Source organism: Zootoca vivipara, chromosome 5 (assembly GCF_965207765.1).
Source record: "Zootoca vivipara chromosome 5, rZooViv2.hap1.1, whole genome shotgun sequence".
Taxonomy (NCBI): domain Eukaryota; kingdom Metazoa; phylum Chordata; class Lepidosauria; order Squamata; family Lacertidae; genus Zootoca; species Zootoca vivipara.
In genome coordinates, this window is record NC_142588.1 from 67,983,472 (window position 1) to 68,010,987 (window position 27,516).

Genomic DNA, 27,516 nt, shown 5'->3' on the forward strand with positions numbered 1-27,516 from the left:
TACAAGGCTCCATATTTCAGGGCCTTTTTAGTGGTAGTTCCTCACTTGTGGGATGCCCTAATCGCCCTCATCACCACTGCCACACATTTAAAGCCTATGGTTTCCCTGAAAGAATCTTGGGGACTGTAGTTCAGAGCTACATTTCCTAATGCCTTTAACAAACTACACTTCCCAGGATTCTTTGGGGGAATGCATTTTAAATGTACTTTAAAATGATGGTGAATACAGAGCCGGGGTGTACTGGCAGTTAACATTATTTTTCTCTGTGCCTTTCTTCACCAAAAATACACTTCTCTCCAAATTTGCTGCAATTTGTCCCCAAATCTGTGAGGTTAGGTGGGGATTTTTGGCATGAAGATGTTGTGGGAAGAAAGGACTAACTCCTTCCCATCCCTTAGAGTTCAAATGTATTTGCACGCCCCTCCCTGCATGGCTGTTTTCTTTTTCTTTCTTTCTTGTTGCTAAAAGAGAGTGGCTCTAAGTACATTTTAAATAACATGCTTTGTACTGTAGTAATGTGGAGTTTGGCCCTTACGTGCCACTTGGCATATGCTGACAGAGTTGTTTAAAACTCCCACTGCCAAATCAGTGTGAATATGACTTATTCCTGACCAGCAGCCGCTGGTGACAAATGGGAATAGCAAGTGTAAACAAACACCTAAAGAAGGGCTTCCTGTAATGAGGAAATCTGTTGAAATCAATGTTTTTCTGAAGTCTCGTTAGCACTGATGACTCTAAGTGAACCAACAATGATTCACTTCTGAGACCTTCAGATCCAGAGCTGCTCGGAAGTCGGAGGAGCCCCGCACACCAAATAATGGCACCTTCTCCACCTCCCAAGCAGCTTGTATGGGCAGTGATCAAATTAGCTGGGGAGGACAGAGGAATTGCCCCAGAGATGTCATTGCAAAGTCCTTTGGCAGGGGCGTACCCAGGATCAAAACTAGGGGGGGGGGCAAGCCATGGTCGTTCAGGTTGTGACATTTCAGCACGGAAAAGGTGAATGAAACCAAAATTTTAAGAAAATTATATATTTAGCAGTGCTTTCTTACAGTAGTTATTACAATTATTTGCTTGAATTTTTTTAAAAAAATTATTCTAGTTACATGGCTTATACTAATATCATTTTTCTTGGGTTTGAAGAAAACTTGTTCAAAACGTTCATTTCAATCCAGTCCTGATTTTCCTTGAAGAATTTCCGATGGACGCTCATCAAACACAACCCAGTCTGTCCTCTCCCATTGTACTTCTGAGCCAGGTCTTTACCGTTTAAAATTTAATTTTCTACAGAAATTACTTACCTTTTTGGAACCAGTTTCTTATATCCATTTAGGCAGCCTTGATGTCTTCTTAATGTAAATAAGAAGGTAAACTAATAGTGAGCGGCTCAGTTTAGTGGCGGGAGGCTCAGTTTAGTGACGCGGAACTCACCAGACCCCTCTAGAAGATTCCCTCTTCTCTCTGCTAGAGCCCGCTAGGGACCTCTCCCTCCCTTGAATCCCAATGGCTGGCTGACATAGATTCCTCTACCAGTCACTAGGTGGCTCTAGATCAGGCATCCCCAAACTTCGTCCCTCCAGATGTTTTGGACTACAATCCCCATCATCCCTGACCATTGGTTCTGTTAGCTGGGGATCATGGGAGTTGTAGGCCAAAACATCTGGAGGGCCGCAGTTTGGGGATGCCTGCTCTAGATACTTCTCAGTTTTTACACCATTTCAGTGTGGTAAACAACTGATTATTCGCCATCGCCCTGTCCCTCGCTGGGTACGCCCATGTCCTTTGGTATGATCTTCTACTTCCAGTTTGGGCAGCTGTCTGCCATGTGGACCAACAGCAGCAACTTGTCTTGGCCACAATGTTGAGGGAGCAAGATGACTATCCCACAAACAAGTACTGCTTTTTTTTGAGGAGATGCTTTTCATGTAGGTGGCAGATACCGCTCCCTCGGGGAGATAGGAATTGCTTCTCATTTGCCATGATAATGAACTTCTACCTTCCGGGAAGCAAAAGTCCATGATCTGAGAGTTTGGCCAGATCCAGCAAGGCTCCTCTTCTTATGTTCTTCCTTATTTCTTCTTCTTGCTGCAGTGAAATTATTTAGAAGGATCACCTGATAGCAGGAGACCTACGAAATGACTTTGCTTAAGATACACGGATAATGTTTAGAGCTAAAAGTGGCTTGGTGCATTTGCAGGCTGGAAAAGAATACATTCAGGAACAGGGATAGACTTGGGGGGGGGGGGAATGGTTACTATAGCAGCAAAAAGCCTTCCTGGTTTGTCATGCCTTTATAATAACAATATGCTTGGGTGTTTACATGACCAAAATTACATCAGAAGTATTCAGCATCCTACTCATCCTGAAATAATGTGTAAGAGAGAGCCTAGTTGACCCAAAAGAGGGCAGGAGATATCCCAGCATTAGTCTCATCTAGACAACCAAAAGTTGTGGGTTTTTTCCCACTGGAATTTTCTCACTCCTTATCTGACTCAGAGAGAGATCCAGGCAGTGAGCTAAACTGTTCCCACCCTGAAATGTGATCTCATTGAGCTGTTAATTGTTCACAGCTACCATATGTTGCGTGCTTTGTGGTGCAAAAGTTGACTTTGACTAAATTTGTTTACCGTTTAGTCCTATGTCTGGAGTCTCTTCAGACAGGCTGTGCTCACCAGGTTCACTGACAGGAAAAGTGAAAAAGAGAGAGAGAGGTTACTGGCACTGCCGCAGATGGCAGGAGCGAACTAGCCCCAGATCTGGTTTGTGTTTCTATATGAGGCTTTGGTGTTGAACTTTAATTGTAGGTAATTTACAAGCTCCTTGGCAAGGCTCCCAACACATCTCTGCAGCAAAGTTATATCTAGCCTGCACTACAGCTTCATTAATGCGTGACCCCAAAATTCAGGATCCCCCCCCCCAAAAAAACTGATCACAAAAATGAAGCTCTGTATTACAAGGGGAAGCACATGGTAGTTAATTCGCTGTGGCTGACTACAACAGTTTTCGTCCCAAGAATTATTATTAATCCTTAATAGTAATTGATGCATTTCTCCCCAAAACCAGCTTCAATCCAGTTAGAAAACTTAAGCTGCATTCACTCTATACTTCAGAATGGTGTGAACTTTTGAGACTGTCATCGCACATGCGCAAATGAGCACACATGCATAGGTTTGTGAGCAAGACTTCTGTGTGTGTGCTGCAGGGGCAGGGGAACCAAAATGGCCATGTGCATTGGGGTGAAGGCAACTCCAGCCCCCCTCTGATCCAAACTGTGTGCAAATGTGGCTTGAAATACAGCTGGCATGTGTGAGGGGACGGGTGCCAGGAGCAGGCCCGCCAATAACTCACACAACTTCAGTGAAGTTAACTCTTTATTCAAGGAAACAAGACAGCTCAGGAGCAGGGCCGTCTTAAGCATATCTGGTGCCCTGGCGCCATGGTGCGAAGATCCCTCCGGCGCCCCGCCCCCCCTGGTGCCCCCCTGGGTCGAGAAGAGAGAAGCCGCCCCTTCCCCCACTCCTCCTCTCCTCTTCCTCCCCACCCCTCCGATTCATGTCTCCTGCTGCTGCCGCCTGCGGCAAGGGACACCATGCAGGGGAGCGCTCGACTTGGCAGCCACAGGCGTGTGTGTGCGTGCGTGTTCCTTTTGGGTGGTGTAATTCCTCCTCCGCCACCCCTCGACTTTCTCACGCGCAGCCGGCTCAGCTCAAAGGAGAGAAGGCGGCGTGATTGTCTGCTGATTACCCAGCGCTGGGACTTCTGCACGCACGCCGAAGACAAAACTCAGCCCAGGGCTTCGCCTGCCCCACTCGAGGCAGCGGGGAAGGAACCTGCGAGAGCTGCGGAGGCACACACGGCGGACAGACTTGCCTGCCTGCTTGACCACCCTCGGCCCTCGCGCCAGAATCCCCTCAGGCAGGAGGGGCGCCCCCTGGTGGCCCAGCACCCTGGCACCCTGCACCCCCCAGCCTTGCCGTAGGGCCGGCCCTGCTCAGGAGGCCAGGCTTAGTAAACACAGCAGCCCTTCCTAGTAAAACCTTCCCACAGCTCCCTAAGTCTCCTGTCCTGGTTCCTTCCCAAGGTTCCATTGTCTTGCCTGTCTTTGCTCAGCCTCTTTGGGTTCTGGGAGACCCAGGGAGGGGGGGGGAGCTGGTCGCAGCAGGAGGAGGAGACCCCTGGGCTTCTTCAGCATCCTGCCTCATTTCAGCCTCTTGAACCCCCCCCCAGCCTCCACTTCTGGATTGCGCTCTGCCCCAGCCTCTTCTTGCTCACTAAATCCTGTTACCTCTTCAGCTTCTGACACATCCTCCTCTCTGTCTGCTCCCTCTTTCCCCTCATCATTGTCCCACCACCCGTCCCCTGGGCTCTGATCTCTCCCACCCTCTGAGGAGGAGATCCAAAACATCCGATGAGGCCTGGGATGCCCTCCCAGGGACCTGCGGTTGCAGCCCAAACAAAGCTGCTTTCTTGCACATACAGAAGAGGATGCAAAACAAAAATCCCGCCCCCAAAAGAGCAGAGTTCTTGGAAATGGAGAAAAGGGCGAAAGAGTGCCAAAGGGATGAGAGGTGGGAGAAGAGGGAATGAAGGCTGGAACAGGAAACAAGTTGTTTCCATTTCTGTGACACGTTGTAAAGATGATAAAATGTTCTCAGCGCTCCTACTGGGCTGTAAGCCACCCTGCCTACTCCTTCTTTGTGATGAAGTTCACATAGACAATGGTGTCAGCTGCCTGGGCACCGGATTGGCCCGTAGCTCAAGCAAGACAGTCTCTGCACAGCTTCACATTGCGAAACTGCGTGATGCAAGACTCTGATTCAGAGCTGCATGTAACCACAGCCAGAAAACTTTGCCCTTTCCTGCCTGGCTCCACAAAGCAGAAGAAACAAGACCCCGGAACAGTGGAAAGGGAGGCAGTTTGTAATTCTGACTGGAGATGAGCAGCCACACTCCAGGAGATTTACAGAAGGGAGAGTGACAGCTGGGGAAAGCTTGTTTTTTTGCTCCTGTGCAAGGAGCTATTCAGACATTACAGATGTGCATTGACTTCAGACAAATCCCAAATCCAGAGCCAAAAAAGTATCACATTTCAGAAGGATTTTTGACAAATCTCAACTGAAGCAGGTACCTTCTGAATCAACCTAAGCCAAACTGGGCTGTTTCTCGGAGATTTGGTACCAATACGGATGGACAAAGGCACTTAGACAGTGAGTATGTAAAAACAGATATTTTACCCCAAGCTCTCCGTATAAAGGAAATGAGGGGAAGTGGGGCTTAGTTCTGTGACTGACAGGTCTAGCTGCCAACCAGAGAATAGCTTTGCCAAGGCTCTCCTTTTTCCTTCCAGTCAGTTCTTTTGGGAGGGATGTAGAAGGATCTTGTCAGATTATCTCAGTGATTGGGCTGAGATTCACTAGTTGCGGTTCTATCTCGACAGTGCCTGAGATCAAGTTATTAAAGAGCTAGACAGGATTCCTAAGGCTGTCCTTGGTCCAGAGATACATCCACACCAAACAACTTCTCAGTGAAAACATTCATTCTCTCAGCATTTCTGAACACTTTGTCCCACAGTATGATTTTTTAAAATTAGTATTCTGGATTATTTCTCTGAAATATTACCATTTCAGAAATACAATGTCAATTTTTATTCTGTTATTAACTATGTGCCTCTCTGGAATGAGATGAGGGCTGGTGTCATGAGTCTGCCCTGAACCAGGGTCAGCCCTACGGCCAGGCTGGGTGGCGCAGGGCGCCAGGGCGCCTGCCCACCCATCCGCTGCGCTGGGAAACGAGGCAGGGCGGGGGCGCCGGAGGGATCCGTCGCACCACGGCGCCAGGGCGCCAAATATACTTAAGACGGCCCTGCCCTGAACTCAACCAAAAATAACTTGGGGCCTACTGCATATGTGTGTGTGTGTGTGAGAGAGAGAGAGAGAGAGAGAGAGAGAGAGAGAGAGAGAGAGAGAGATGCAAACTGATGTGACAGCCTGCCAACAATGCTCACAGAAAAGGCATCAGAGGACAGAGTTGTCAGGACTCCACACTAGGAGCACACACATTTTAATGGAACATCAGGAGTGTTGATTTGTTATACAACTGGTGTCTCAAATGGTTTCGTCCGCTGGGAGGTGCAAGTTAAGGGCACACCACCCTCTGCTGGTCAGAACCATACCCTCATAGCTGCAGGTTAAATTGGATGGCAGGAGAGAAATTATTTTTAATTTTACTTGGAGACCTCCCAAATTGCCCTGTTCACATCTGATATAAGGAGCAGCACACCTCTTATATTCAGCACACCAGCTGTACTGAAATATTTGAAGAAGCCGCTTCACATAGTGTCTGAATTCTGGAATGCCTTACATTTGCAAATAATGTTCAGCGACAGCAACCCAAGCCTTTGAGTCTTACAGGGTCATCCATATTGCTCACACCTAATGGGAGCATAGGGAACACGAAGGTGACGATCAACGGCAAGTTTCAAGAGGGAGACGCCTGGCCTCCCAGACCACACCCTAATCACAGCTGCCGGCAGAAAAGGCGCCTCAGGGATTGCTTACTCACAAGTAGAGCCCTTCCTCCGAAGCCGCTCAGTGACTCTGGTCCTGTAGTTGTTGCTGGCCCTCTTGGTGCTGGTATTTCCGACGACTGAGGAGAGGTCCCACCTCCTCCTATGACAACTCCCAAGGGTTCTTTAGCAGGCCACACACCAGGCAGATCCCTTTTAAGGGAATCCTCAGCACTGGTTCGGGGAGACCCAGCAGGTGGAAACATGGAAGGCAGGGGTGGCCCACCCATGAGGCAAGGTGAGGCGATTGCCTCGGGTGGCAGGATTCACTAGGGCGGCAGATCCCAGTGTCAACTTTTCTTTGACCCATGTTCCTGATGTACACCTTCCTTTGCCCCTTCTTCCCAGACAGAAAGGGAGATGCCATTTTGACGTCTCCTTCAGGTGCGGTGCTGAAATGTCTTGGGCCAGCCCTGGAAGGAGGCGCCATGACAAGCAGCCTCACAGGCAGGTTCCATGCATGCAGAGGGCTCCTGCATCCATCATGTAAACATTCTGGTGCTGCTACATGAATGCTGGGCAGTGGCAGCAAGCAGCTGAACTGGAGAAAATAGCATTAAGAGCTAAACACAAGATCCTGCAAGAAGTAAAGGAAAAAAGCCTTTAGGGAAAGTTGCCACTTCTGACCGTAAGGTGGCGATGCTGCGTGGGGATCATACCACACACAGCTGAGTTGAAGCAAGCATTTCAACAGGAACAGCCGGCACCTTCTCCTGTTCTGAACAACTTATTCTAATGCAGTGTTTTCACCATGGCGTTTTGTGAACATTTACAGAGTCTTAATGCTTGGATTTATTTGTCTCTGGAGCCCCCAGCATGGTACGTACGTCTGCCCAAGACACAACTCTTCAGCTGTTATGTGCAGGTTATTTCCCTCTCAATGCTCATCAATAGATCAGTCTTATTACTGGGGAGGGTGTCAATCTGCATCCCATCTGGCTGGTGGGTTTAAACCTCTCTCCCCACCCCACCACGTGTCATGCCTATTTTATTACCTTATTATTTTTTCCTTTTTGCCACCACTGCCAAAATTGCTGGGGTCTTGGGAGAACAGAAAAAAATTGTCCGGAAAGCCAGCTCAGACTGCCAGGCTTGGGGCTAGCCACACCTGTGGTATAGCTGCTTCTTCTTCTTCTTCTTCCTTCTTCTTCTTCCTTCTTCTTCTTCCTTCTTCTTCTTCCTTCTTCTTCTTCCTTCTTCTTCTTCCTTCTTCTTCTTCCTTCTTCTTCTTCTTCTTCTTCTTCTTCTTCTTCTTCTTCTTCTTCTTCTGGGTCTATGCTGCCACCGTCTGCCAATGTACTGCTTGGGACTGATAGAAGTTGCAGCCCAAAACTTCTGAAGGGTACCAGGTTGGCGAAAGCTGACCTATGCAATTATTTCATTTATTCATTCAGGACAGTTACATATAAACTTTCATAATATATATCACCCCAGGCACAAAGCATCTCATAGGTTAGGAACGTGTTCTTTTGTTAAAAGAATCAAATCAAATCTATCCCACCACTCTGTGTGTGTGTGTGTCTGTGTCTGTCTGTCTGTCTGAGACATTTGCTGCAGCAGAGATTCAGTTTGTCCATAGTCATATTCTCAGGCCTAGGGTCAGGGCACACTGGGCAGAAATCCCAAAGCTTTTCAGGTTTTGTCTTCAAGATGCCACAGAATGCTGTTCCAGCTCCTTGGTAACTAGTTAGCTGAAGCTCAGAAAAGCAAAGCAAAGAGTACTCTGCTGTTATTTTCAGGCTAGACAAAAGATGCTATTGTAGCCTGAGGCCTAATGTTGCATCCAGCAGTGCCTGCAAACTTTGGCACTTCCTTGCACTCCCCCCCCCCCTCCCCAACGTCACTTCTGCCTCCCTGGTCCTCCTGACCCAACCCAATGGCATCCATGTTGCCAATCTGCAATGCAAGGCAACTGATAATTTAAATCACTGCAGCACTTGGGCATGCCCGATGGCTGACAATTGCCATGATTTATTCTTTGCAGTGCTCTTTGGCTGGGAGGGTGTGTGTGTGCAACAAAAACACCTTCATGTTGAAAATCGCAATAGCAAATGAAGATGTTTGCTGAATTGTTTTCTTAATAGGCAGAGGAGAATGATGTTCTGCATACTAATTGGCTGCAGTGGAAAGCAAAGCACAGACTGCATCAATTCATTTCTGACATTATCTTAAACATATTTAAACATTCATATTGTGCTTTCCCCCCCCTGGAGGTAATGAATCTGTAAATGACAAACCCTACATGGAAAAGTACATGCATTAATGGAGTACTCAGAGGTCTTTACAACATACTTTAATTACTAACATAGCTATTTAGCTGGATGTCAGAATTCTGCAAACAACATTTAATGCCAGTTTGCAGTGTCTTGAGACCACATGCAAAAGGTTACACGCAAGGCCACCAGTTGGTGGGAAGCACAAGTAGGAAGACTGCTGGTCAATGTGCAGGCTTCTCATCGGCCCTTGTGAGAACAGGATGCTGGACTACATGGACTTTTGGCTGATCCAGCAGGCATCTTCTTAGTTCAAGGTTTTAAAAAACATGCTTTTCAACTACCCTTCTCAGGGAAGGGGCATAGCCCAGTTTTGCACAAGGTCCTTAGTTCAACCCGATATCTCCAGGTAGGACTGGTAAAGAATCCTGTCTCAAACCCTGGAGAGCCATGGTCCAAAGGATAGGAAATCTGTGGTTTTCCAGATGTTGTTGGATACCAACGTCAGGCAGCAAAGCCACTGGCCAGAGGTGATGGGAGTGGTAATCTGGCAACACATGGAGGTCCATGGGTTATTTGCCCATAGAGTGACTAACACCGAGCTATATGGACCAATGGCCTGACTTGGTATGCAACAGGTGTTCCTTGTGACAATATTGGCACAATATTGCCTGCTATTTGGGGACCTTATTTCCCAAGTGCGAATTGAAGCAGGAAATCACAAGTGCATTGTTCATAGAGCACACATTGAGAAATGGGAGTGCATTTTGCTTAATGCCCTACACTACCTTATAAAGTACCTACCAACCTAGCAGTTCGAAAGCACGTCAAAGTGCAAGTAGATAAATAGGTACCGCTACAGCAGGAAGATAAACAGCGTTTCCGTGTGCTGCTCTGGTTCACCAGAAGTGGCTTTGTCATGCTGGCCACATGACCTCGCCAATAATGCGAGATGAGCGCCACAACCCCAAAGTCGGTCATGACTGGACCTAATGGTCAGGGGTCCCTTACCTTTACCTTATAAAGGAAGAGAGAATTGAACTGAGCACATCTGATATCCCATCACTTGGTGACTCTCAGCTGAATTGAGCGGAATGGTCTCAATATTTTTTTTTAAAAAAAAATGGGCTCAACTCATGAGAGGTGATATGAAATCTGTGTTGATGGTGCATGATCTATATTGCATCTTTCATATATCCAGTGCATTACTTGGTGTTACCATTACATTGCCACTATCCAGGGATGAGCCTGCATGCATGGATCCTTCTCTGTGTTTCTCCTTAAGTGCTCCGCCTGAAGACACTTGGCAGATTTCCCCTTTGCTGAAGTGTGAACAAACTCTGAAATAGCTGGGAAGGTGTGTGACCTTCAGGGCCACTTCATACACATAGTTTACTGTGTGCAAGCTTCCCTGAAACTGGCAACCCTTGGGTTGGCAGATTCCATGGGCACCTTCACAAGTAGAGCAAAGGACCCCTCTCACATTTAAAACTCTCGTCACTGCCTTCATAATCTCTTCAGCTCTTCCCCTTCCTACGGTAACTTTCCACCTCAGAATTCTGCAGTTTCCCTCCTGCATACAGAGTAAGGCCTTGAAGATAACCACTTGCTGGTTTAACTTATGTCTTGTTAGAGACTCTGGTTTGAAGAATGTTCTAATTGGAGGTTGTGGGCAAGAGCATAGAAGTGAAAAGAGCAGAAGATGACGTGTTTGAAAATATAGCTCCTGTTTTGTAAGTATAAATGATGCTCTTATTTCTGGAATAGGCCCTTTCCTCACCCATAAGAATGCTGCAAGATGAACCGTACATTTCATAGGAGGAGACAGCAGTACATGACAACAATGCATTATTATTTTTTAATGTGGCACAGCTGGGGAATGCTATGAAAACAATGCCAAGAATTATTGCATCATTAGACAGAGAAAAACACATTTGCTCAGGTCGCTGCTGTAAGCAAGCTGCCTGGCACTAAGGCCGAATCGTGGCTCAGTCCAGGCTCAGTATCACCTACCCAGCTGGCAGCAGCTTGTTAACATTTCAGACAGACATCCTTCCCCAGTCATGCTGTGGAGGTCTCCAAAGCCACCAGCTGTTTATAAACAGCCAATGCTGGTACATTCCCAAAGGGTTGGGTGTGCAAATCCCTACCCCAGCCAGGCAGATCCAACACCACCTTACCCATATGTGTCATGATATTCTACACACTCATATGCTGGCATACCTTAATGTTCCTGAGGCAAGGCTTAACTTCCACAGAGCATATCCCATTCAACTCCTCCTCTGGCACACATGCTGGAAATGTGATAGGGTCAAAGCACATTCAAGGAGATTGGTATCCATTTCCCTGCGCTCTAGGTCTGGCTATAAAGTATCATTAGTGAAGCCAGCAAAAGTAGAAGCAAACCTTTGGGCTCAGCCAAGATTCATTCAGTAGCTGGAGTAATATCATAGAGTGACATTGTGCTTCCTAGTGTTCATGGGGGAAACCAAAAAGATGACACGGGATATAGACTCCAAGAGATAAGCAGCAGAACAGTTTTGAACAGCTTGTGTAAGTAAGAAGAAGAAGAGTTTGGATTTGATATCCCGCTTTATCACTACCTGAAGCAGTCTCAAAGTGGCTAACAATCTCCTTTTCCCTTCCTCCCCCACAACAAACACTCTGAGGTGAGTGGGGCTGAGAGACTTCAGAGAAGTGTGACTAGCCCAAGGTCACCCAGCAGCTGCATGTGGAGGAGCGGAGACGCGAACCCGGTTCCCCAGATTACGAGTCTACCACTCTTAACCACTGCACCACACTGGCTCCCAGTAAGGGGCAATGGGGAGGGGGGAGAGGAAACAGGGGCAGCCCCAAACTCAGACCGGTGAGTCTATTCTATCTCTAGTCACCATGCGATGCAAGAATCAGCTATAGGGCACTACCAAGTATAATAAAAACAGATCTCCTAGAAAGAATCCCCATACATTCAGATTTCAACAGGGACTAAGCACACACAAGGGAAACGGGATTTCACAAGCTAGGCCACTTCAATCTGTTACCCAGCAATCCTAGCTCTAAAGCCAAAGCGTTCAGTTCACATTGTGTGACATGAAGTTTATATACTTCGCAACCTACCAAACACGTAAAATTCGTATGTTAGCAAACTGCAGCATCATGATGACTGGGAGTCTCCTACCTAGCGCAAAGTCATAATCCCAAAGTGTGCTGCTCCCTCACAGAGAGGAGCCAAATGCAAACTATGGGAATAGAGCCGTTCAGCTCCCCGGAGACTCTTAAATGAGATGCTGTTGCATGAATTCAGATCTCTGGTCACATGAGTGCGAAGTTCTTCTGCACAGCTAAGCGCATCTCTCTAGAATGTGGAAATATTGTGCCACCAACTGGTAGCAGCACAGGGATGCTGAAAGCTCGTAGAAGCAGAACAGGTTCATCTCTCCCAGGTTGCTAATGAATTCTAGTGAGCTTGTGGAGCACTGAAATGAATGGCTTGTTTCAATCTATTGCACAGTAATCCTCCAGTGTGTGAAACTTCTCTCACAGTCCTCCTCTTCTTTTTAAAACTCCTAGCATTAGTCCCTAGTCCATAACCTTCTTTGCTCTCTTGCAAACTACGTTTAGCCTTTCTTTTTAAACACTAACATAAAAGGTAGTATAGGCAGCTGGGGTATCTACACAAGGACAGGGTCGTTGTGCAGCATACATATTGTTCTTTAGTGTTATTTCAGAAATAAGGCACTTAAAATCTAGAACAAGATTTATACTTGAAAAGTCATATAAAGAATTCTTCTTCCTCATCCTTTCCATATCCATGGCTTGTTTCGGATGCTCCCAAGGGGAAACCTGATGGCACCTGTTCTGATCCTTTATTCCTCTTGGCGATGTGTGATGACAACAGATTGCTTCTGCCCTCAGAGTGCAAGCTGATCGTGGAGCCTGATCCCGTTAACAGACAGCAGGATGCCTGAGACTGAAGAAGCGCTTTCTGTATGTCTTGTGAAAATCTACTTAGTGGCGAATCACTGCAGTCGGAAAGGATCACTTTGTTGCCTGTGTCAACATCGGTCTCCTCCACCCTTTGACAAGGCCAGAGTTCATGACTGGAATGTCGCAATTTAGTGGCCAAGTTCGTTTGAGAAGGGCCTAAGCCCTGGCGAGAAGAACCTGCTGGACTATATGACTGGGATGAAGAGCAAAAGTTGCTTGGTGAGTGACTGCAAATACTTCCTGGAGCATATGCACCTTCTCGTGAGGATTTGCTTTTATTCTTCATGGCTCGAACTGTCCGGTTTTTGGGCTGTACTGCAATTTTTCTTATGGCCAATGGAGATGGACTGCAGGGGTAGTGAAGGGGCCCTTCCTTGTGTTCATGGCTGTGCCAACTAGAAGAGGAGTCTTGATTCCCAGTGTGCTTCGAGTTGCCTTGAACCTATAAAACAAAACAAACAAATGAGGTTAGGCATCATCTGTCATGTGATCAAGTCTCCACCTGCCCCTGTGGAACCAGAATCCACATATCAATAGTTAAAGAGGCTTCTACTAAGAACTTTTAAATCAAAAACTCATGGAAGAAGATAGCGAAAAGTGATGTATTATGTATGTTTGTATTTTTCTTACGAAACTGGCATAGATAGTCTTTAGAATCAATACAATGCTGCTGTTACAAAATGTGATGTTATGAAACAGCATTATATTTGGTTTTTACAATGAACTTTAAGGTTTATTAATCCGAACAAATACATGTGAGAACATACAAACACGAACTATCATTAGGACACCGCTTGAAAACAGTATTCAGTGAGGGAATGCTTTAAATCCTTTTGGTGAAAGCATTTCTTGCCCTTATGGCAATCTTTATTAATCCATCAGGAATATATTTTGACTTCACTCCCCTAAAAAAAACAACCTCCAAACCAATATTATTCTCTGAATGGACAGAGGAGAAAATGATGGAGACACACAGATTTGAACAATTGCACACCAGAGCTGAGTGATTGACCCAGGTTCATAATCAGTGTTACTATTGGCACACCTACATGGCAGATTCATGTAGTAACTTAGCACCTTAACTAGAATCACAGAAAATTCTCTTGAGCCTAGGGCACCTAGTTGATTCACCAACTTGGTCATCTCTGGATTTCAAATGGCAGCTATTTGTGTAAAGCTGAAGTATTTCATACTTCAGAATCTGATTCTCAAGGTTGCCCTGCCTAACAGGTCCCAAAGATCCTCAGACTTTGTGCTGAGGCCCTTGCTCAGAATCTGCTTACTCCATTTCATCACCAGATTGCTTTCTATGTGAATATACACTTTCTCTATGTTCCCTCTTCCTTCCTTTCACTTCTCTTAGCTCACCAATAAAATTAACTGCCCCAGTCTCTTCCCTCTTCTTTCCTCTAGTTCCTCAGCCCTTGTTGAGGTTCAAGACAACCGCTTTCCTTTATTTCCTTCTTCTGCAGTCTATAACTCTTTCCTCCTCCTTAGTAAAGTATTTCCTTTGCACCGGTGTCTGCTATCCCATTCCTGGGTATCCTCCCCACTGGGACTGGCCTCTAAAGTCCCCAGATGCAGCATTGTACCCAGCTGTTGTGCAGAGGTTGTGGCGTCCTAAGAGTGCTGCCCTCATGCACCTTCACATCCAGTTGAGACATCTCCTTGTCCTGTAAGACAAGTTGAGGCATTTCATGGAAGCAGGCTGCGCCAGATATGCCCCACTCACAGTGAGATGCTTTTGTTGAGCTACAGAACACAACAAACCATAGCCAGGAGGCGGCAGCCCATGAGCGATACTTATAGCCCTGGTGCATTACCTTAACACTGGATGTAGTTGTAAACCAAAGTGTTTTGTGTTATGAAAGCAGTTGGAACAGGGTGGTCCTCCAGATGATGTTGGACTTCCATCAGTCTCCCAACCCCCCATCAAGCATGGCCAATGGTCAGGGATTATGGGAGTTGTAGTCCAACATACAGACGGCCACAGGCTCCCAGCACCTGACTTTAAAAGTCTTTTTATGAATATAGATTGGTAAGAGATGAAACACACGACACCAGTAAGATATACCAACCATGTACAAAGACCAAGCAAAACGAGAGAGAGAGAGAGAGTGTGAGAGAGAGAGAGAGAGAGAGAGAGGGGGAGAGGGAGAGAGGGTGTTCCTGCTACTGCCCTGAAACTACAAAACTCCCTAACACATTGGAGTTGGTCCATGCAGTTAAGTTCACATACATTTTTCACATATAGCTATAACAGTGATTTGTGGCGTTTTCTTAAAGCATGTTTTGTAATACACCCCCTCCCTGGGAGACTTATTTTTGCAAAACAGTAACTGACTTGCCTACAAGCATGCTGAAGTCCAGACACTTCCCAGAAGCATTTTAGCATGTTGTTTGTCTTTTAATGGCTAAAGGCAAAGCAAGTATGAGGAATTTTAATTCCTATTAGACTTCCGTGGTGCGCTTCCCAGTTTTGTTGGAGTAAAAACCATCATTTTAACGTTGTGACTCAGGGTGAAGGCAGGAGAGAAATCCCAACATAAATATTCAGCTTCAACTGGGGTACAGGAGCATGGGCACCCCCCTTCTTAAAAGAAATAAACGCAAAAGGGGGGAAAGGGTTATGAATAGATTTAGAGAGCATTACGTTCTGCCCGGACACTGAGGTCCAGCGCCAAGGGCCTTCTGGCGGTTCCCTCGCTATGAGAAGCCAAGTTACAGGGAACCAAGCAGAGGGCCTTCTCGGTAGTGGCACCTACCCTGTGGAATGCCCTACCACCAGAGGTCAAAGAGAACAGCAACTACCAGACCTTTAGAAGGCATCTCAAGGCAGCCCTGTTTAGGGAAGCTTTTAATGTTTGATGGATTTCTGTATTTTAATGTTTTGTTGGAAGCCGCCCAGAGTGGCTGGGGGAACCCGGCCAGATGGGCGGGGCATAAATAAAATTATTATTATTAATTATGATTATGATTATTACGATCATAATTCAATAAACCATCAACACCAAGCAGTCTTACACAGTGTCTACTGCTGTGTTAATGCAATATCCAATGCAGTAAAGAGAGGTTCACCGGGTGGACATAGGGATCTGCCTTATGCTGAGTCAAGACCTTTGGGTCCATTTAGCTCAGTATGGTCTATATCAACTGGCACTGGGTCTCTAGGGTTTCAGACAGAAGTATTTCCCAGCCCTACATGGAGATGCTGGGAATTGAACCGGGGACCTTCTGCATGCAAAGTGAATGCTCTGCCCCCTGAGCCATGGCCATTCCCCCTTCCCTTGCAGATTCTGCCCACCATTTATAAACCGAGCAATACCTGAAACAGGATCTTGTTCCCTTCGTAGTCTTCGGTTTGCCACCTAGTGCTGCTAATAGGAATGCAGGGATTAGGCAGAAGCGGTACCAGCTGTCCGATTTCATGCACCTTGAACTGCAACACCGAAGACTCCTTCGAGTCCACGCATATTCCCAGAGGCAGCTGCTTCAAGCAGAGCTGGACCACAATGCTCTCCGTCACGTGCAGCATGAAGGCACAGAAGCTGCTTTTCTGCACAGTCGCTTCCTTCTGCAGGATTGTCTCGTAGAGCCTCACTGCATCGGCGTAGTTATCAAAGCTACAGTAGAGCGTAACGCGCAAGATTTCCGTGCCGTAATGAACTTGCCTCAGTCCCCACACGGGCATGTGCTCGTCCAGCCCGTAGAAGTCCTGGTCCTCAAGGGTATGGGGCGACAGCTTCCTGCTGGCAATCTCCAGGTGGACTCGCTGCCACGGCGGGTGCTGGAAAAAGTCGTGGACTTGGAAAATCCGCTCTTCCCCCAAGTCCTCATGCAGGAAAAGTAACACAGATGTCCCAGGGAACCTGGAGCTCCTCTGGCGGTACGTCTCATAATACTTTATGGGAGAAGTGCGTTCCGACACAAGGAAGAGGCGAACGTCCAGGCAGATCCATTCTTGAAGCTGATTGAGGGCTTGCTGCAAGGGCAACGCATGTCCACATTTGGCAAGCAAGTGCACAGTCATCACCAACGAGTCTGCCCTTCCATCCATTGTATAGTGACCTTGAAAGTACACAAGGAATAATACAAGAGCTGCCTCAGTGCTTACGGATTAAGGGATATCACACACAGCAACAAACACCAAAGTAAAACAATCAACTCTGCACTTCCGAACCGATTCCCACTTAAGCTCCTCTATATGCTCTGCAGACCTCAGAATGGCACTAACACAAGAGATTAATCTTTTTATTACCTGCATATTGGGTGTTAGAAATGTGATGATAAGACAAGGGTGGGGGAAATCTCGCATCTCCTAGCTCCCAAGCCAGAGCTCTATACTTAGGACGACTACCTTACATTTGCAAATCCCTAAAATCCAGACCAGATTTTCTTTCAAGATCTTAACACAACCCTCGTAAACCACCATCTCTGTGCAAATGCAAGGTGATGCTAATGTTTTCAAAGACTCAGTGTTGTTTTCTCCTTCAAATCTCTATGCCAAGTGTTGGGGTCTGTGTTTACAAAGCTACGGTAGCACTCTTCCTGAGACAACACCCTTCTGTCCTGTGCTGATAAACCTTTTTTTTAAAAAAAGGCTAAAAAGACATAGGACAACTAAAGGGAATCCAATGTGGGTGCTGCAGATAACAGATGTCTATCTCCCAAGAAGCAATTTCAAGAGAGGCAAGACTTCAGGGAAACTGTTTCTAAATGCTGCCTTTATGCAAGGCTATTGCACATCCTGCCATATGGCACTGCACCAATTATTCCAGAGGCCTCATTTCCTCACAGCAATCTCAAAGCAAAGTGTGAGTGTATACGCGTGTGTCAGAGGGAGTTTCCTAGAAATGTAAGCTGTTTATTTGTTGCCTAGCTACCAATGTCATGGATTTGAGATCAATCCTGAAAGTGTAAAACACTTTTGGTTCAATCCTTTAGAGCAGCCTCCCCCCCCCCCACCTGGTGCCTTCCAACAGTTTTGGACTACAACTCCCATCAGCCTCAGCTGGGTAGTTGTTGTAGTTCAAAATATCTGGAAGGCACCAGGTTGGACGTGGTTGCTTTAGAACAGGCATCCCCAAACTCGGCCCTCCAGATGTTTTGGGACTACAATTCCCATCATCTCTGACCCCTGGTCCCCTTAGCTAGGGATGATGGGAGTTGTAGTCCCAAAACATCTGGAGGGCTGAGTTTGGGGATGCCTGCTTTAGAGTATTTAAGCAAGTTTTATTGTTTTATCCCACATCTCCAAGGACCCCAGGGTGACTTACAAATTCTTACACACACACACACTTTATTTTCACAACTACCCTGTGAGGTAGGGAGAGAAAGAATGTAACTGGCTCAAGGTCACCCAGCGAGCTTCATAGCTGAGCGGAGATTTGAACCAGGCTCTCCCCAGTCGTAAGCCTCGATTTCTGCCAGCTACAGCCCTAGCCATGCAGGAATAGCTTCCACGTAGCTATGTTAACATTTAAATGATTCAGTAGGACGGTCAGGGCCAGTTGAGTGATGTCTAACCACAGAATGAGCAGCCCTGGGAAGCTCCAATCCCAGGGGAAAGATTCATGCGATTTCCCCAGGCTGGAAATCTGTGGCTGCTTTCTGAAATGATTCTGATCCCCATCTGTAAAATAGGTACAGTAGTGTCATGCAAATTCTATGCAAATTAGAAGTGTCAGATGCAAACTAGAACAGCTATATTGCAAACTATGTTTTGTTTAAAGAAGGCAAGAATAAAAGTGATAGGATCATTGTTTCCCATTCTGGGGATGTCCTAGATGCACGTAAAGCAAACGCCAAATGATAGCAAGAATCCCATTCCCATGTCATTGCAAAAGGCAAACAAAAGATGGCCCTGCTTGTAGTGTTGCTTAGATACAACATGCTTAAAACTATCTTTCTGGGGAGCTCCTAAAGCAAAATGGCAGGAGGGGGGTAGAGATCACACAATACAACAATTATCCCATTATCAGTAATTACCACCTGCTTCCTGTTTTCCTGTACAACCTTCCTGTGGGAGGGGGGGGATGCTAATATTCTATCTTACTGAAAACCCTAATTTCCCTAAGTGTGAATGCAGCAAAGCAACTTGCCCTGTTTCCCTAGCTATTACTCAGATGGGTTTCACCAACAATACCTCATCCTTTGGCGGACGCAGCTGTATTCTTCTCTCGCCACCCCCCCCCCCCGCCCTCTTTTTTTTTTTTTTTGCTTCTTTGTGTGAAGGTTTTTGTGACACCCACACTGAGCTAGGGGGAAAAGGGGGAGTGTATATTTTAAAAGATGTTTTCGAGGTAAGAAGGGCCATAGCCCAAGGTTTAAATCGCATGGTTTTGCACACAAGAGATTCAATTCCAGGCATCTCTTGTTTAAAATATTGCAGCATCGGGATAAGAAATGTAAGGCTAATGAGCTTGAGTCATGACATAGCTCACTATTCTCTATCTTGATGCATTTTTTTTAAAAAAATTACCATATTGCTCTTTGAGTCTGCGAGTCCAAAGTAATTTTTGTGGACAAAGCCCAGATGATCAATATCCCAATCAATGTAGTCACTGACTACTTCCATTGAGAGGAGAGGAGCTGGAGAGAAGAAACAGTACCTATTAAAACTTTCACCAATTCCATATCACTACATTTGTTTCGCTCATCTAATTTCCCAGGTACTTGCTTTAAGGAATGCGAACATACCTGATCCCAACCTTCCAAAATACTGTGTGATTGGAATGAGGTTTTCATTTAGATTTCGTATTTCTCCAAATGTCATTTCATCTAATGTTAGTCCTACTCAGAAGACACCCATTCACAATAACTGACATGACTAACTTGGGTCTATTAATCTCAATAGGTCTACCATGAAAATAATTAGGTTCCAAACAGTCCAATGTTCTCTGTGCAGGGGAGAGGGGAGGGGGTTGCTAATAGTCCTATGCAGTGGTTTAAAATTACTAGCAACCTAAGCAAATTTTAATGATTGCTCTGTGTTGCTTTCAAAGGTCTTTGTATTGCTATATGCTGCCCTGATGTTCTGCAAGAGAGACATATATAAATACTTGGATAAACAAATACTTTAGGATAACCAGTATAAAACACATACGGTATTTAAATAAGAAATTTGCAGATGACAAAAAGGTGCAGAATGCAAAAATGGGACAGAACTGACTTATGAATTAGCACACACAATTGATATGCACTGGAAATAAACTGCCGTTCATCCCTGCTTGCTTTACAATGTGACGCTATGCCTATTTACTCAGATGGTAAGTCCCATCCTGTTCAACAGAGCTCACTATATTCAACAGGGCTTACTCCCGGATGAGTACCGGTATGCACACGGCTGCAGCCTCATAAAGCAATCCTAACCCACAATCCACCATCTTGGAAGGGGTTAGGAAGCAGCGATTGTGTCCATTTTCTGGGATCCATCAATATGGGTCCTTCACTGCTGTATATATTCTATCTACACCTATCAAAATTGGAGGTGGGTAGAAACTGCCCTCAATGAGATCTCCACTGACAACAGCTAGTGTAAATCCACAGAATGGTAAAATGGTAAATGACCTCTGGATGGTTAAGTCCAGTCAAAGGCAACTATGGAGTTGTGGCGCTCATCTCACTTTCAGGCTGAGGGAGCTGGCGTTTGTCCAAAGACAGATTTCCGGGTCATGTGGCCAGCATGACTAAACTGCTTCTGGCGCATTGGAACACGGTGATGGAAACCAGAGCGCACGGAAACGCTGTTTACCTTCCCGCCGCAGTGGTACCTATCTATCTACTTGCACTGGCATGCTTTTGAACTGCAAGGTTGGCAGGAGCTGGGACAGAGCAACGGGAGCTCACTCCATCGTGGGGATTCAAACCACCGATCTTCTGATCGGCAAGCCCAAGAGGCTCAGTGGTTTAGACCACGGCGCCACCCGTGTCCCTACCACAGAAGATCCACACAATAGAGGTATTTCTGTGGAAGGGAGGGGTGGAGCTGAGACCCAATGTGGCCCAAGTTCAGCAAGTACATCTATCATCTACTGATTCTTTCTGCAAAATGGGGAAGAAACCACCCACCTCTACCTTGCAGCCTGATTGGCTTTCACAGCAGGGCTTTGAATGCAGCTGTGATGTCCCCTCTCCTGGACAGGAGCAAGGATTGCTCCCTTGTACAATTAAGATAGATCACAATATTGAGCACACCAAACAGGTAATGCAATACTTTTTAGGAGGTGCAATTCAACAGACCCCAAATAACTATAAACTGTATTTTTTGTATTTTTTACAAAGTCCCTTTGAGAAAACACCATTTGGCTTGTGTTAATAGTGTCATCCTTTCTATTCGAAAATAAAAAGTTTAAATTCTTAATAAAAGTTTGTAGCTTTCTCCACTTTAGAGTAGAAAGATAAAGGGTATCTTTATGGGAGCAGCAGGCGTGCATACGCACATCCCTCTGGCCTTCTGGTCGTAAACAGCCCATGCTTTGTCCTCACATGAAACACACCCATGACAGCTTTTCTAATTGGTAATTTATACTGCAGCTGGCATGACATTGTTCCTTCCGCCTCTCTGGGCGGCTTTTTGAGCTGTTCGTGGAGCCTCAAAAAGCTGGTCCCTTTTCAAATTATAACCCTGGCAAAAAAATAAAGAAAATCAGAATGAAAGAGAAAATCAAGTAAATTTCACTGGGATGGTAAACACAATAGCTGGGAGTAGCGTTCCCAAAGGATGAAACTTCCCAATGCTATGTCAAACGAAGGCCATTTGGAATTCCTGGGGTGTCTCCCTAACGTCAATAGAAAAATATATTCCTATTGTATGGACATAATAAAAAGTATATTTGAAATGGGCGGAGCACACCAAACTGCCTTACATTGGACTGTGGGGAGCTTGGAATGAGTGGAGGCATCTGTCCTCTTGGCACCAGTTTGATTTGCTGATGTGTATATACTAATATATGTCCATCGGGAAGGAAGTCCAACGCTAATTCATGCCAGTCTGAGTCATTTGGAGTTCTTAGCATTTTCAATAAGAACTGCACTTGGGGATGATGTGTGGTACCAGATCCCATAAAGCAGAACACCTTATCGGTATTCAGACAGCTGCTAGAATTGCCAATCAGAAGGTCGGCGGTTCGAATCCCTGCGATGGGGTAAGCTCCCGTTCCTCGGTCCCAGCTCCTGCTACCTAGCAGTTCAAAAGCACGTCAAAGTGCAAGTAGATAAATAGGTAGATACCTACAGTGGGAAGGTAAACGGCGTTTCCGTGTGCTGCTCTGGTTTGCCAGAAGCAGCTTTGTCATGCTGGCCACATGACCTGGAAGCTGTACGCCGGCTCCCTTGGCCAATAATGTGAGATGAGCGCCGCAACCCCAGAGTCAGTCACGACTGGACCTAATGGTCAGGGGTCCCTTACCTTTACCTTTAAGGCTTTTATACTTTGCAGACTGCAAGGAGAATGGAAATAACCCAACCAACTAAAGTTTCTGGACTAGTTTTCAGGACTTCAGCATCTAATCTCTAGCATCCCTTCCTTAATCAAAGCATATATACTGCAAGGAAAGGATTACTTACTTGTAGCAAATGCTGTCAATCCACTGCATTGGAACCTGAAAAAACAGAAGTTATTGGTACATTGGTACATATGGGGTACATTGGATAATCTAGTCCAGCCATACCATATTGATTTTACTTAACACGGGTGCTTTCAAATGGCACAGTTCCTTTGTGGTGAGGTTGCCAACTGGTGCTAGGACTGCTTTAAGCAAGTCATATGGGCCAGGTACATGATGCCCTACCCCAAAGTGCCCCTCACACTACAATAAGGCTTGGCGGGGAGCATACTTCAATCACTGTTCCCAGGGAGGTGGGGAAATCTTCCTGCAGAGTGCTGCTGGGGAGGGAAGAATTAACCTAGCTGTTGGAGGTGCCTTGAGCTACTCTAGATCAGAGTTTCCCAAACAGCTGTTTGTGGACTACAATTCCCACCATCCCTTTTCACCGGTCCTGCTAGCTAGGGATGGTGGGAGTTGTAGTCCAAAAACAGCTGGAGACCCAAGTTTGGCAAACTGCTCTAGATGAAGCTCAGCCCAGGACTACTATGCACATTGATCTGGATCAATGAATAAATTACATATTTTATAAAATTTATACACCACTTGATTGTGTAAAACAGCAACAAAAACCTCACCCAGTTTACCAAAAGATGAAACAGCGGAATCAAGAAAAAAATGGCAAAGTACTTTGAAACATACAAAAGTTAACATACTAAAACAGATAAAATTTACTTCAACTTTCAAAATCCCTTCCAAAAATTCTATGATTCTAACACTTAAAACTTGATCCACCACTAAACAAACACAGCCAATATGCCAAGAGCCATATGTCAGAATGCTTTGATGGTGTTTCCTGCTTGGCAAGGGGTTGGACTGGATGACCCTTGTGGTCTCTTCCAACTATATGATTCTATGATACTGTCACTGTGTAGCCTGCCCCATCCATGCAAGGCCCCTGGCCTGTACCCTCTTAACATTCTTGTGCACAGAAAAACGTGCAAGAGAGTCAGTAGTTATCTCATAAGGATGAACGTCTTCCCTGACTCTTCCCACCTGCCAAAATTCTATGCTTCAAAATCTTTGTGAACAACAACAAAAAAGACAAAGCTGTGAGAGCTTTGGGTAGTACTTGTACCCCAGTTTCGTGCTGTTATGGTAGAGGGGTTCACACTTTTCATATTCCTGAGCAGAAGCTGGTTCTTTGTATCAGGGATGGACACAAAGGAGATGGCAGCCCAAGGCAAACGCCAAAAGCCTGTGGGGTTCTTGCAAAGAATGATGGTCTGTGTTAAACATGGTCCAAGTTAGCATAATAGTTACGTTATTAAGCAAGAGAAGATACTCCAATTTAGTTAGATCAGTTGCGTCTCAACCGTTCAAATATCCAAAATAAGAAGCTTTAAAGGCAGATTTCCCTTTGCTTATAAAGAGAAGCAAATTCAATGCTGATAATAGTTTGCACCGAAAACTGAGAACTTCTGATTTGTGACCCACCTTCTAAAGATCACAGCAATGTTGCTACCTCATTCTCTTCCTCCAGATCCCAACTCAAAATGCACTTCTTTGAGGCCACCGGTTTAACCCCTTACTGTGCAACCCCACCCATGTCTACTCAGAAGTCAATTTAATGGAATTCACTGGAGCTTACTCCCAAGTAAATGGGATAAGGGATTGCACCATTAGTTTCCCCCACCCCACCCCACCCCTAGTTGGGGATGAAGACTAATGGAGCAATCCTAAACACCTCTACTCAGAAGTGCCATTAATAATCACTTCAAGGTTAAGTATGTATAAGATTCTGCTTTACTTGAGTAACAACATTTTCTTGCCTGTCTCCAACTCCTTGATCTAAATTAAGAGATTGTAAGAGGCTTGGCAGGAGGTACCTACCGTATATTTTGCTTATGTTGCTTTTTAAAGTGCCACACACCCAAGTTGTGCTACGTTAATAATGACTGTTCCCACAGATAGGTCACTTTTTACCATCACAATGCCAAAACAATTGATTAATAGCCGTATAATCTCCCTTCTCTTTCCATCCTCCCTGCCCTTCACCACCTCATTTTCTTGGAGGCTGCACAACTGTTCCCATAGCAGTTCTTAGGGAGCTGCAGGCAGGGAAGCCAGAGACCAAAGTTAACACAAGTCAAAAGGTCACATTTCTCAAATAACCTATTCAAGAGGATGAATAAGGAGAAGCTACCCTGGTAACCTCTTGATATATTACTTCTTTGCATTTTTACTTTTGCTTTTATGTACATCATTTTGTGAATATTCTTTTTTAAAAAAGCACACAACAGATTTAGCCAAATACAAATATATGTGTATATAAAAACTGATACTGCAAAGGTTTCATCATATGGCCTTTTATCTGCTCCTCATTCAACAACAGAACAGCATGGCAAACCCACTTTGCACCAAACAGTAAGCAGGCAGCGAGGGTCGTGGTTTCTTTGTAATAAGTACACATCCAGATTTTGGGAGAGTGAAGGATGTGTACATAAGTGGAAGACAAACGGGTTTTTGGTGTGTGTGTGTGTGTGTGTGTGTGTGTGTGTGTGTGTGTGTGATGGGAAGAGAGAATAAACTGTATATCTAGCAGTCATTTGAAAAAAAACCGTTTTGGGGACAGTACCAATAATGCCTGGTGCATTGTGTTGCAAGCTTAACAACACAATCCTACACATGTCTACTCAAACTAGCCCCAATGAAACTTACTCAGAGGCTCCTAGGTATTACAAAGTAAGCCTAATGCTACAATCCCTCACATTCTTGTATAAGCAAGTCTCCCTGAACTTCTGAACAAACATAACAGAGGATCGCACTGCGCTTCTCCTTAAAGTGGTGAAAGGAAAAGGGGAAGTTGTTATTTGCAGCTAAAACTTGATCCGCAAAGGACTCTTACAGACAAACGCTATGGGAATAAGGCTATAGATACAAGTCATGACAGCATTATTATTATTATTATTACTACTATTACTACTACTACTACTTACCCACTCTTCACCATAAAGTCTCTGAGTGGGTCACAACAATGTAAAATTTACAGCATCATCCCTGTGTCAAAGACACCTTACTGGCCTCAACTAGAAGTTGGTGGTTGGTCCCATGCTGCGTTAGTCCTGCAAAGTTTCAGGAGTCTCTTGAAGACCTTTCTATGCAGACAAGCTCTGCAGTCACTTTAATTATTCTTTGTATTGCTTTTAATGGTGTTCTGTACTCACCACCCTATTTTACGATACGAAAGCACAGAAATACTTCTATAAATACATGTAATTATAAATACAGTAACCATTTACAATCCGAATAATACATGTTAGGAGCCCAGGCTGCCTGCCTCTGAATACCAGTCGCTGGAGGAAAACAGAAGAGGAAGAAGATTACAGACCTCATGCTCTTGTTTTCGGGCTCCCCAAAGGCATCTAGGTGGCTGTTTTGAGGATGGAAAGGATGCCAGACTAGATAAGACCTTTGGTTTGAGGCAGCTTCTTCCACCCTACCCATTTCTCAGCCCCATGAGACTACTTGCACCAGCTGCCTTTGGCTGGTGGGAAGCGACCCACTGCCAGCTCACACAGCCTGATCGAAGGTGGATCACAACAGCAGCACTGCCAATGGGTTAAAGGTGGGCTCTGGGTCTGAAAAAGCTGGATTTTATTAATGGATTAATTGATTGACTGATTTTGCTTAGCCCAGCCGACCTTTTTGCACTGCAGGACCCAAGGCAGCCTAAATTTAAACAAGATTGACTAAAAAAAATACACAATAAACAAAAATATTGGGGGGGGGGGGCAATTAAACAAGGAATCCTATGAAAAACGACCCTGAAAAAAACTTTAAAAACAGACTCACGCCACTTTTACAAGGTAAAATATTTAAAGCTGCATTTCTCTCCTGCTCCCAACTTCCATCCGGTAAAAAAACAATAACCATAGCGCTCTTCAGTTCCCTGAGAGACTAGGAAGGGCTGGGCTGGAGGAGCCTGCATTTTAAGTTTTTGGCAAGTCTGGGCAACAAAGTTGGCAACGTGACCCTTGGGGTGGGGGGTGGGGGGTTAAAAGAGCAACCCCCCAACCGGGAGGAAAACCCAACAGGCGACGCCTATCGTTCCCGTTTCCTTGGGAAAAGCACCCACCAGCCATCCTCGCTGGAGAAAAGGCAGGAAAGGGACTCGAGATAATGGAAGGAGGCGCAACGCCGGAGTCCGAAGAGACGCGCCGCAGCCTGGATACCAAACAACAAACGCTCGGGCCAGCGGCTCCAGCGCTTACCCCGGCAGCCCCGCACCTACCTGACAGAGCCAGCGCCCGGCTCCATGGTGCCTGCGCCGGGAAGGCGCACCGGAGCCTTCTGCGCCTCCTCAGCCAACCGCGCCTGCAGCCCATCCTGCAACAAGTGAGCCGGGACGCCGGCTTCGCCTCTGCCTAAGCTGCGCTCTCCCGCCACGGCCCGCCCTCTCCGCGCGCCACACGGAGGCGGGACCGCCGCGCTCCCTCCACCCGCGCGCGTGCGTCGGGTTTTAGCAGCTGCTCGCAGGAGGGGGGCGGGAACGCAGTCGTCTGACGAGCGAAGCTGCGCCCCCCAGCCAGTCCTAAATCCCCTTTTACTTAAACAGGATAGGGAAAGGGCCAGGCATACAGGTGAAACTTGGAAAATTAGAATATCGTCGAAAAGTGCATTTATTTCAGTAATGCGACTTAAAAGGTGAAACCAATACTGTATATGAGATAGATGCATGACATGCAAAAAGCAAGATATGTCAAGCCTTTATTTGTTGTCATTGTAATTATTTGTCATTAAAAGGTAAAGGTAAAGGGCCCCCTGACCATCAGGTCCAGTCGTGTCCGACTCTGGGGTTGCGGCGCTCATCTCGCTCTATAGGCCGAGGGAGCCGGCGTTTGTCCGCAGACAGCTTCCGGGTCATGTGGCCAGCATGACAAAGCTGCTTCTGGTGAACCAGAGCAGCGCACGGAAACGCCGTTTACCTTCCCGCCGGAGCGGTGACGGTCCCTATTTATCTACTTGCACTTTAACATGCTTTCGAACTGCTAGGTTGGCAGGAGCTGGGACCGAGCAATGGGAGCTCACCCCGTTGCAGGGATTCGAACCGCCGACCTTCTGATCAGCAAGCCCTAGACTATGTGGTTTAACCCACAGCGCCACCTGGGTCCCTATTTGTCATTAGGCGGGTCAATTATAAATG

At 45.9% G+C, this 27,516-nt stretch overlaps 1 protein-coding gene and 1 long non-coding RNA gene across 7 annotated transcripts; one reads left to right on the top strand and one right to left on the bottom strand.

Moving 5' to 3' along the window:
- The first annotated feature begins 4,691 nt into the window (after nt 1-4,691).
- LOC118093786 (uncharacterized) lies at nt 4,692-13,489 on the top strand. 2 transcript variants are annotated; one of them, XR_015950284.1, is made up of 4 exons: nt 4,779-5,207; nt 6,914-7,384; nt 10,412-10,511; nt 12,694-13,489. It is a non-coding gene; the product is annotated as an uncharacterized LOC118093786 (long non-coding RNA). The 2 variants fall into 2 exon arrangements; XR_004693690.3 differs by lacking the exon at nt 6,914-7,384 and having other exon boundaries at nt 4,692-5,207.
- On the bottom strand, nt 10,610-26,771 carry FAM124B (family with sequence similarity 124 member B). Of its 5 annotated transcripts, none has more exons than XM_088670833.1 (6): nt 26,605-26,754; nt 22,333-22,367; nt 19,247-19,356; nt 18,081-18,397; nt 16,091-16,833; nt 10,610-13,207 (listed from the first exon to the last, which is right to left on the bottom strand). In XM_088670833.1, exons 5-6 carry the CDS (start codon nt 16,820-16,822, stop codon nt 12,551-12,553), a joined length of 1,389 nt encoding a protein of 462 aa, XP_088526959.1. In that variant the 5' UTR covers nt 16,823-16,833; nt 18,081-18,397; nt 19,247-19,356; nt 22,333-22,367; nt 26,605-26,754; the 3' UTR covers nt 10,610-12,550. The 5 variants fall into 5 exon arrangements, with proteins under 5 accessions (XP_088526959.1, XP_088526960.1, XP_034989390.3 ...); XM_088670834.1 differs by having other exon boundaries at nt 18,042-18,397; nt 26,605-26,706; XM_035133499.3 differs by lacking the exon at nt 18,081-18,397 and having other exon boundaries at nt 26,605-26,759.
- Between the last annotated feature and the right edge of the window lie 745 nt (nt 26,772-27,516).